General features: G+C 49.0%; 1 protein-coding gene across 1 annotated transcript in view; it reads left to right on the top strand.

Annotated features, from left to right (window-relative positions):
- The window catches only part of LOC128704139 (uncharacterized), a 373,177-nt gene that overhangs the window by 183,947 nt on the left and 177,178 nt on the right, over nucleotides 1-12,052 (top strand). The window contains exon 4 of the mRNA XM_070099007.1: nucleotides 2,906-2,940. Coding sequence (XP_069955108.1) covers nucleotides 2,906-2,940 — 35 coding nt within the window. The remainder of the gene's footprint in view (nucleotides 1-2,905; nucleotides 2,941-12,052) is intronic.

Below are 12,052 nucleotides of genomic sequence, written 5' to 3'. Positions count from 1 at the left end.
CTCTGTTCGACAACCACTACTTAACCTATGTCCTTTCTAAATCTAAATTTATCCAACTTAAATCCATTATTTCTAATGTGAAGGAAGTAATAGAGATGGGCGTGGTGAGAGAAAGAGGAGGGACTACAGAAGAGTAGAAATGAGGGAGGCGGGGTGGTGAGGACAATACCTTTGATATACCTTTGATGAGTTCCAAGAGTTTTTCTACTCCCAGAGCCTGTCCATGGACCAGGCTCGTCTAGTGCTAGCTTGGTCAACAAGGCTGTTGCTGCTTGTTGCCCGCTGCCCCACATATCCACAGCCTGGTTGATCTGGCACGTAGTGAAGATACTTGTCCAGTTTCCTCTTGAACACTTCTACACAAGTAGAGAAGATAAACAGGGTAAGGAGGAGTAGATAATATGAGAGAGAATAAGATTTGGGGGAGCAAAGGACTAGTAAGAGAGATGAGGTGAAGTAGGGATGGAGGGGACTTGTTGGGAAGAAGAGTAGGGATGAAGGAAGGAGTGAAGGAGGGATGGAGGGGACTTGTAGGGAAGAAGAGTAGGGATGAAGGAAGGAGTGAAGGAGGGATGGAGGAGACTTGTAGGGAAGAAGAGTAGGGATGAAGGAAGGAGTGAAGGAGGGATGGAGGGGACTTGTAGGGAAGAAGAGTAGGGATGAAGGAAGGAGTGAAGGAGGGATGGAGGAGACTTGTAGGGAAGAAGAGTAGGGATGAAGGGAAAGTAAAGCCAAGGAGTGAGAGGCACAGAGTGAGTGGATCAATGATCCGTCTCCAGCACCTCTCAAGAGTGAGAAATACCACACTTGTGCAACCCATTGCTGTCTGTATTTCCCAAACGTTGCGCCTACACAGTAGGCCTCTTCAGTCGGATACAGAAGTGGTTAAAATTCACCGAAAAGTTGCTGAAGTTTAGCGACCATTGTATCTGATTTATGGCTATAAGTACCAACACTGAAGCAGTAACTAAGGTAAATCCTCCATCAAGTCATAATCTCAATCTTCATTATCGTTTATCGTGAGTTTCCTGCGCTCCGTCGTCCACCAGATTATCCTGACATTTGTTTAAACAAATACACAAGTAACCCGCACATAGTGTATGACGACGTTTCGGTACGACTTGGAAGATTAATTAGTCACGTTCGTTAATGGCCCAAGTCGGACCGAAACGTCGTTAAAAGTTTCTTTCTCTTATGTGCGGGTTATTTGTGTGTTCCAGTCACGGTATTGTGACTTTTATTCATTATTTAAAAAAATGCCAGATCCTCTTTATTTATTAAATACAGAGCAGGAAATATGAGCTACAGTGCTGATCACTGCTGCAGCTACAGTGCTAGTCACTGCTGCAGATACAGTGCTGGTCACTGCTGCAGCTACAGTGCTGGTCACTGCTGCAGCTACAGTGCTGGTCACTGCTGCAGCTATAGTGCTGGTCACTGCTGCAGCTACAGTGCTGGTCACTGCTGTAGCTACAGTGCTGGTCACTGCTGCAGCTACAGTGCTGGTCACTGCTGCAGCTATAGTGCTGATCACTGCTGTAGCTACAGTGCTGGTCACTGCTGCAGCTACAGTGCTGGTCACTGCAGCTACAGTGCTGGTCACTGCTGCAGCTACAGTGCTGGTCATTGCTGCAGCTACAGTGCTGGTCACTGCTGCAGCTACAGTGCTGGTCATTGCTGCAGCTGCAATGGATCAATTTCTAAGACCTCTGGTTGTGCAGCCTAAAAAGGTGCATTGGAGCAAATTCTCGGGCAGCTTGGGAGAGGGTTGAATAGACTCGTGGGTGGTAGTGAGTAGTTATGGTAAGGACGTGCCTAGTATTGACCAGTAATGTAGACAAATTATTCAGAGAACCAACAAGTTGATAAATTAGACACGTGCGACACTTGGGTATCTTTGTTGTTAGGTAAGACACATATACAACAGTCAGGTATCTTTATTTCGAAACGTTTCGCCTACACAGTAGGCTTCTTCAGTCGAGTACAGAAAAGTTGATAGAAGCAGAAGAGACTTGAAGACGATGTAATCAGTCCATCACCCTTGAAGTTTTGAGGTGGTCAGTCCCTCAGTCTGGAGAAGAGTATTGTTCCATAGTCTGAAACAATATGGAGTAGAAGTGACAGGACTGACCACCTCAAAACTTCAAGGGTGATGGACTGATTACATCGTCTTCAAGTATCTTCTGCTTCTATCAACTTTTCTGTACTCGACTGAAGAAGCCTACTGTGTAGGCGAAACGTTTCGAATAAAGATACCTAACTGTTGCATATGTGTCTTACCTAACAACCTGTCTGTATTTTATACCATTTTAATGTTCATATTTGGTGTCTTTACTGAGGAAACGTTTTGCCACACTTTCTTCATCAGTCCTATACGAAGAAGAATATTGAAGATCAGAAGGACTTTAAGGTAATCAGTCCCTCAGCCTGGAGTCGGTGTAATAAAACTGTAATAATGATGTAATCTTTTCGATTACATCACTATTACAATTAGTTCCATTAATATTTTTGATATGTTGAAAAGTCTTGGACCCCTCACGTTAGCACAGTACCTATGGCACCCCGGATTTTTTCCCCTGGGTTGATTCTGTGTTTCTTCCCGTGTCTCAGTCCAGTTTGAGTATATAAAGCTTTGAGAATGAAAGCTGGCAACTTCCTTTTAACTAATTTCAGTAATCTTAAGTTCCTCTGCTTCACGTGGAATGTTTTCTTCCTGGACGTTCAAAGTTCCAATGAACGTAGAAAGCTTTTCCTGCACGTGAAAGTTTTTTTCCTGCACTTGGGAACTTTTTCGTATATGTGGAAAGTTTCCAGGAAATTTAGCATATTTATCCTAATGTTGTTCCAATATCGGAAAAAAAACAAAAGATGTCTTAGTAATATTGACTTTTATTTTTTTTTTCAGATGTTGACAGCTGACCAAGGAGGAAAATGGCCACTGTAAGTGTGTACTACTGTAAGCTATTGTTTATATACAGCTTTAGATTTAATAGTCTGCAACAGTGGACTGTACAAGTCGTTTATAGTGGATTATGTAAAGTCTTTTATTGTACACTATAAAAGTCTTTTATTGTACACCATAAAAGTATTTTATTGTACACCATAAAAGTCTTTTATTGTACACCATAAAAGTCTTTTATTGTACACCATAAAAGTCTTTTATTGTACACTATAAAAGTCTTTTATTGTACACCATAAAAGTATTTTATTGTACACCATAAAAGTCTTTTATTGTACACTATAAAAGTCTTTTATTGTACACCATAAAAGTCTTTTATTGTACACTATAAAAGTCTTTTATTGTACACTATAAAAGTCTTTTATTGTACACTATAAAAGTCTTTTATTGTACACCATAAAAGTCTTTTATTGTACACTATAAAAGTCTTTTATTGTACACTATAAAAGTCTTTTATTGTACACCATAAAAGTCTTTTATTGTACACTATAAAAGTCTTTTATTGTACACTATAAAAGTCTTTTATTGTACACTATAAAAGTCTTTTATTGTACACTATAAAAGTCTTTTATTGTACACTATAAAAGTCTTTTATTGTACACTATAAAAGTCTTACAGTGGACAATAAAAGTCTTCCTCACCCAGACTTTTGTTTGCCCCCCCCCCCTCCTGTCTGGGGGTGAGGGGCTCTTGATCCAAGGGATTGAACCCTGTGCTTTAGTTCATTGAATCGAGTCTGAATGCCTTCCATTCCCTTCCCCCTCCGCCCCAGGTGCTGCATGACCCCCCTTTGGGTTTACCGCTCCATCTGGTCAGTTATGCTTTGTGATAAATGTATCCCTCCCCTCAGGCGTATCCCAAAGGGATACTTTTTTTCCATCTTCAAAATTTTCGTTTATAACTCGAGAATGGTTGATCTGATCGGCCTCAAACTTTTACCTGGAGTTTACCTGGAGAGAGTTCCGGGGGTCAACGCCCCCGCGGCCCGGTCTGTGACCAGGCTTATCTTGCGTAGAAGACTGACATCTGCAAATTTGATTTTTAAACTAATTTTTGGTTAAATTACCCGAGTACGCCTCCAGTGAATCTTTTTAATATATAATGACTGTTCCATTTTATGTAAAGTTTAGGCCTTTTATATTTCAGCTGTCTAGTTACAAGTCTGCCAATTTAAAGTGTTGGATTCTGTATAGTAACTGGGGAATGTTGTGACCGGTCGGCCTCAAACCACCTTTCCTGGGGGGGGGAAGGGCACAGGTTTACACTGACTTTGGGTCACGTGCAAGTTTGAATTTACCAGTTTTATTAAATGTTTCTGAGTAGTAACTGGAGAATGCAGCTTCTGATCAGCTTCATACTTTTAAGTTGCTGGTGTGTCGTACCTGAAGAAAGAGTTGGATTTATTTTTGACTTTGGAAGGGACAATTTCGCCAATATTTATTGAAATTTTGAAGAAAAATATAAATACTGGTTTCTATGTGATAACTTGTTAATATCTCATCCGATCGAGTGAAACTTCAACGTTGATAACTCGAGAATGCAACTGCTGACCGACTTAAAACTTAAATTGTTGTTGTATGTATTTTGGGATATTGGTATCTGAGCAATAACTAAAGAATGTATCTTTCGTTTGGCTTGAAACTTCCAGAGGTACAGATTGGTCTTAATTAGCCATGTTCATTGAAGGAATTTGTACATTTTGTACTTGTGATTAACCTCACATCTTCAGCACTGATATTTAACTGCCATATAATATTTATTTGTACAAGTACATGATACAACTTGTACAGACCATAGCTGAGATCAATGACATACTACTATATAGAAAGCCTCTGGTTATGTAGAGCATTTCCCGCAACTTAGGTTAATTCTGTCCCCAGGATGTGACCCATGCCAGTCGGCTAACACCCAGGTACCTACTTACTGCTTAATTCTGTCCCCAGGATGTGACCCACGCCAGTCGGCTAACACCCAGGTACCTACTTACTGCTTAATTCTGTCCCCAGGATGTGACCCACGCCAGTCGGCTAACACCGAGGTACCTACTTACTGCTTAATTCTGTCCCCAGGATGTGACCCATGCCAGTCGGCTAACACCCAGGTACCTACTTACTGCTTAATTCTGTCCCCAGGATGTGACCCACGCCAGTCGGCTAACACCCAGGTACCTACTTACTGCTTAATTCTGTCCCCAGGATGTGACCCACGCCAGTCGGCTAACACCCAGGTACCTACTTACTGCTTAATTCTGTCCCCAGGATGTGACCCATGCCAGTCGGCTAACACCCAGGTACCTACTTACTGCTTAATTCTGTCCCCAGGATGTGACCCACGCCAGTCGGCTAACACCCAGGTACCTACTTATTGCTTAATTCTGTCCCGAGGATGTGACCCACGCCAGTCGGCTAACACCCAGGTACCTACTGCTTAATTCTGTCCCCAGGATGTGACCCACGCCAGTCGGCTAACACCCAGGTACCTACTTATTGCTTAATTCTGTCCCGAGGATGTGACCCACGCCAGTCGGCTAACACCCAGGTACCTACTGCTTAATTCTGTCCCCAGGATGTGACCCACGCCAGTCGGCTAACACCCAGGTACCTACTTATTGCTTAATTCTGTCCCGAGGATGTGACCCACGCCAGTCGGCTAACACCCAGGTACCTACTGCTTAATTCTGTCCCCAGGATGTGACCCACGCCAGTCGGCTAACACCCAGGTACCTACTTATTGCTTAATTCTGTCCCGAGGATGTGACCCACGCCAGTCGGCTAACACCCAGGTACCTACTGCTTAATTCTGTCCCCAGGATGTGACCCACGCCAGTCGGCTAACACCCAGGTACCTACTTATTGCTTAATTTTGTCCCGAGGATGTGACCCACGCCAGTCGGCTAACACCCAGGTACCTACTGCTTAATTCTGTCCCCAGGATGTGACCCACGCCAGTCGGCTAACACCCAGGTACCTACTTATTGCTTAATTCTGTCCCGAGGATGTGACCCACGCCAGTCGGCTAACACCCAGGTACCTACTGCTTAATTCTGTCCCCAGGATGTGACCCACGCCAGTCGGCTAACACCCAGGTACCTACTTACTGCTTGGTGAACAGGGATAGCAGGTGTCTTAAGAAACACATCCTAATGTTTCCACCCATACCGGGGATCGAACCACTGATCTCATTGTATGAACTGAGTGGGCTACCAATCGAGCTACGGGATCATTAAGGTAGAGGGGTCTGGTCTTGTGAGATTACCTTTCTCAGAGCCATCACTAACCATACCTCTTCCCTCACTTCAAACCATACACCAGCATTACCTACAATCACACCCCTGCCCTCACAACACCACCCCTGCTCTCACAACCACACCCCAGCCCTCACAACCACGCCCCTGCCTTCACAATCACACCCCAGCCCTCGCAACCACACCCCAGCCCTCGCAACCACACCCCAGCCCTCGCAACCACACCCCTGCCTTCACAACCACACCCCTGCCTTCACAACCACACCCCAGCCCTCACAACCACACCCCTGCCTTCACAATCACACCCCAGCCCTCGCAACCACACCCCAGCCCTCGCAACCACACCCCTGCCTTCACAACCACACCCCTGCCTTCACAACCACACCCCTGCCTTCACAACCACACCCCTGCCTTCACAACCACACCCCTGCCTTCACAACCACACCCCTGCCTTCACAACCACACCCCAGCCCTCGCAACCACACCCCTGCCTTCACAACCACACCCCTGCCTTCACAACCACACCCCTGCCTTCACAACCACACCCCTGCCTTCACAACCAAACCCCTGCCATCACAACCACACCCCTGCCCTCACAACCACACCCATACCTTCATAACCACACACCTGCCCTCACAACCACACACCTGCCCTCACAACCACACCTCTGCCTTCACAACCATACCCCTGCCTTCACAACCACACCCCTTCCTTCACAACCATACCCCTGCCTTCACAACCATACCCCTGCCTTCACAACCATACCCCTGCCCTCACAACCACACCCCTGCACTCACAACCACACCCCTGGACTCACAACCACACCTCTGCACTCACAACCACACCCCTGCCCTCACAACCACACCCCTGCCCTCACAACCACACCCCTGCCCTCACAACCACACCCCAGCCCTCACAACCACACCCCTGCCTTCACAACCACACCCCAGCCCTCACAACCACACCCCTGCCCTCACAACCACACCCCTGCCCTCACAACCACACCCCTGCCCTCACAACCACACCCTAGCCCTCACAACCACACCCCTACCCTCACAACCACACCCCAGCCTTCACAACCACACCCCTGCCCTCACAACCACACCCCTACCCTCACAACCACACCCCTGCCCTCACAACCACACCCCTGCCCTCACAACCACACCCCTGCCTTCACAACCACACCCCTGCCCTCACAACCACACCCCTGCCCTCACAACCACACCCCTGCCCTCACAACCACACCCCAGCCCTCACAACCACACCCCTGCCCTCACAACCACACCCCTGCCCTCACAACTACACCCCAGCCCTCACAACCATACCCCAGCCCTCACAACCACACCCCTGCCCTCACAACCACACCCCTGCCCTCACAACCACACCCCTGCCCTCACAACCACACCCCTGCCCTCACAACCACACCCCAGCCCTCACAACCACACCCCTGCCCTCACAACCACACCCCAGCCCTCACAACCACACCCCAGCCCTCACAACCACACCCCTGCCTTCACAACCACACCCCAGCCCTCACAACCACACTCCTGCCCTCACAACCACACCCCTGCTTTCATCACACCCCAGCCCTCACAACCACACCCCAGCTCTCACAACCACACCCCAGCCCTCACAACCACACCCCAGCCTTCACAACCACACCCCAGCCCTCACAACCACACCCCAGCCTTCACAACCACACCCCAGCCCTCACAACCACACCCCAGCCCTCAAAACCACACTCCTGCCCTCACAACCACACTCCTGCCCTCACAACCACACCCCAGCCCTCACAACCACACTCCTGCCCTCACAACCACACTCCTGCCCTCACAACAACACTCCTGCCCTCACAACCACACCCCAGCCCTCACAACCACACCCCTGCCCTCACAACCACACCCCAGCCCTCACAACCACACCCCTGCCCCCACAACCACACCCCAGCCCTCACAACCACACCCCTGCCTTCACAACTACACCCCAGCCCTCACAACCACACCCCAGCCTTCACAACCACACCCCAGCCCTCACAACCACACCCCAGCCCTCACAACCACCCCCCAGCCCTCACAACCACACTCCTGCCCTCACAACCACACTCCTTCCCTCACAACCACACTCCTGCCCTCACAACCACACTCCTGCCCTCACAACCACACCCCAGCCCTCACAACCACACCCCTGCCTTCACAACCACACACCTGCCCTCACAACCACACTCCTGCCCTCACAACCACACTCCTGCCCTCACAACCACACCCCAGCCCTCACAACCACACCCCTGCCTTCAAAACCACATTCCTGCCCTCACAACCACACTCCTGCCCTCACAACCACACTCCTGCCCTCACAACCACACCCCTGCCCTCACAACCACACCCCAGCCCTCACAACCACACCCCAGCCCTCACAACCACACCCCTGCCTTCACAACCACACACCTGCCCTCACAACCACACTCCTGCCCTCACAACCACACTCCTGCCCTCACAACCACACCCCAGCCCTCACAACCACACCCCTGCCTTCAAAACCACACTCCTGCCCTCACAACCACACTCCTGCCCTCACAACCACACTCCTGCCCTCACAACCACACCCCTGCCCTCACAACCACACCCCAGCCCTCACAACCACACCCCAGCCCTCACAACCACACCCCAGCCCTCACAACCACACCCCTGCCCTCACAACCACACCCCAGCCCTCACAACCACACCCCAGCCCTCACAACCACACCCCAGCCCTCACAACCACACTCCTGCCCTCACAACCACACCCCAGCTCTCACAACCACACTCCTGCCCTCACAACCACACCCCAGCCCTCACAGCCACACCCCAGCCCTCACAACCACACCCCAGCCCTCACAACCACACCCAGCCCTCACAACCACATTCCAGCCCTCACAACCACACCACCAGTGTGTCCACCAAACACGCTAATCCTCTCTCCGGCAAAATTAAAATTAAACAAAAACTTGAGCCATGAATTTGCATAGACAATTTTTCAAAGCGACGAGTCAGATACGTCTCTGCTGGGTCCTCTACTGTGGTGCTTTGTTGAGAGTGAGAGTGAGAGCTGATGTAGGTAACAGCTCTTAGTGATGAATGGTTTGAAAAACCGACAAGTTGAAGATTGAGACACTTATGCAGCATATGGGAATCTTTATTCAGGAAACGTTTCGCCACACAGTGGCTTCATCAGTCCAATACAAAGAGGAAGGCGTAAGGAGAGGAGGAGTATGAGGTAATCAGTCCCTCAGCCTGGAGTCGATGTGTTCAGTCCATTAGTCCATTCTACAAGACTGATGGACTGAACACATCGACTCCAGGCTGAGGGACTGATTACCTCATACTACTCCTCTCCTTACGCCTTCCTCTTTGTATTGGACTGATGAAGCCACTGTGTGGCGAAACGTTTCCTAAATAAAGATTCCCATATGCTGCATAAGTGTCTCAATCTTCAACAGCTCTTAGCTTGTAAATATAGGAACCTTAACCTTGTAAAACCCTGTGTAAAGAGAGAGGAAGGGAGAGTGATAGGAGATATGATATATAGGGATGGGGCACTGAGATGAAGAGGTTCAAGTGAGGGGATATAGGAGGAAAAGGGGTAGAGGTGAAGGGAGGCAGGAACTTCTTTATGTGAGGGTAGATGTGAGGGAAGACAGGAACTCCTATATTAGCGAGTTTTATTTTGTTTTTTTTTAAGCTTAGAGTGGAAGTGCTTGTGTAAAGGTGGGTGTGTGGTGTTTAAGGTGAGTTTCAGTGTAGTAAAGCCTGGGCGAGGCAAGTGTTTTTTTGTGTGAAAGTTAGTGGAGGTGAATGATGTTTGTATTGTAGTGGATGGTGGTAGTGTTGGTGTTACTGTGTGAGTGAGGGAAGAAGTGAGCCAGTGAGTGAGGGAAGAAGTGAGCCAGTGAGTGAGGGAAGAAGTGAGCCAGTGAGTGAGGGAAGAAGTGAGCCAGTGAGTGAGGGAAGAAATGAGCCAGTGAGTGAGGGAAGAAGTGAGCCAGTGAGTGAGGGAAGAAGTGAGCCAGTGAGTGAGGGAAGAAGTGAGCCAGTGATTGAGGGAAGAAGTGAGCCAGTGAGTGAGGGAAGAAGTGAGCCAGTGAGTGAGGGAAGAAGTGAGCCAGTGAGTGAGGTGAGCCAGTGAGTGAGGGAAGAAGTGAGCCAGTGAGTGAGGGAAGAAGTGAGCCAGTGAGTGAGTGGGAAGAAGTGAGCCAGTGAGTGAGGGAAGAAGTGAGCCAGTGAGTGAGGGAAGAAGTGAGCCAGTGAGTGAGGGAAGAAGTGAGCCAGTGAGTGAGGGAAGAAGTGAGCCAGTGAGTGAGGGAAGAAGTGAGCCAGTGAGTGAGGGAAGAAGTGAGCCAGTGAGTGAGGGAAGAAGTGAGCCAGTGAGTGAGGGAAGAAGTGAGCCAGTGAGTGAGGGAAGAAGTGAGCCAGTGAGTGAGGGAAGAAGTGAGCCAGTGAGTGAGGGAAGGAGTGAGCGGTGAAGTGAGCCAGTGAGTGAGGGAAGAAGTGAGCCAGTGAGTGAGGGAAGAAGTGAGCCAGTGAGTGAGCGAAGAAGTGAGCCAGTGAATGAGGGAAGAAGTGAGCCAGTGAGTGAGCGGTGAAGTGAGCCAGTGAGTGAGCGGTGAAGTGAGCCAGTGAGTGAGGGAAGAAGTGAGCCAGTGAGTGAGGGAAGAAGTGAGCCAGTGAGTGAGGGAAGAAGTGAGCCAGTGAGTGAGGGAAGAAGTGAGCCAGTGAGTGAGCGAAGAAGTGAGCCAGTGAATGAGGGAAGAAGTGAGCCAGTGAGTGAGCGGTGAAGTGAGCCAGTGAGTGAGCGGTGAAGTGAGCCAGTGAGTGAGCGGTGAAGTGAGCCAGTGAGTGAGCGGTGAAGTGAGCCAGTGAGTGAGCGGTGAAGTGAGCCAGTGAGTGAGCGGTGAAGTGAGCCAGTGAGTGAGGGAAGAAGTGAGCCAGTGAGTGAGGGAAGAAGTGAGCCAGTGAGTGAGCGAAGAAGTGAGCCAGTGAATGAGGGAAGAAGTGAGCCAGTGAGTGAGCGAAGAAGTGAGCCAGTGAGTGAGCGGTGAAGTGAGCCAGTGAGTGAGCGGTGAAGTGAGCCAGTGAGTGAGCGGTGAAGTGAGCCAGTGAGTGAGCGGTGAACTATCTGCATCTTCAGCTCAACAGTTCGTCTGTCTTCAAGAAGGCCGCTAATGTACAGTAATACTAAAGTCTAGAGAGAACGACTGACCTGAAGTTATCATTGGCTTGGCACCTCTTCTTTTGAAAGTTCTAGTTTTCCAACCTATAAATTTTCTTACAGTTTTGATAATGATATTGTTGTACTCCTTGAACGTGTTAATTTAATGACATTGTCACTCCCAGGTTTTTCACAGTAGACGTCGGCTCCGTTGAGCAATTTGAGTTTGTCTTGTATCTTGTCTTGATTTCCCCATTTCTACCTGGGGGAGTACCTACCTGGCGAAGTACTTACCTGGATAGAGTACCTACCTGGGGGAGGTTCCTACCTGGGGGAGCTCCTACCTGGAGAAGTGTCTTCCTGGAGAAGTATCTGCGTGGAGGAGTACCTACCTTGATTGAGTACCTATCTACGCTGACTTGTGGTGGTGGGGGTTGTGGTGGAGGATTTGGGTAGATGATGGTGTCACAGTGCAGAGTAATGGCTATTAAACTGGTGTTTGTGGTGGCGTTGGCCAGAGGACTGGCGATACATGAATATTATATCCTGTGCTCACAACCATTCCTTCAGCTGTAACCTGATGGTTTCTCTCTCTCTCTCTCTCTCTCTCTCTCTCTCTCTCTCTCTCTCTCTCTCTCTCTCTCTCTCTCCCAACCTGTTTTCAA

Source organism: Cherax quadricarinatus, chromosome 66 (genome assembly GCF_038502225.1).
Source record: "Cherax quadricarinatus isolate ZL_2023a chromosome 66, ASM3850222v1, whole genome shotgun sequence".
Taxonomy (NCBI): domain Eukaryota; kingdom Metazoa; phylum Arthropoda; class Malacostraca; order Decapoda; family Parastacidae; genus Cherax; species Cherax quadricarinatus.
Note: the sequence above shows the minus strand (reverse complement) of the source record. Positions and strands in the feature narration are given on the sequence as shown.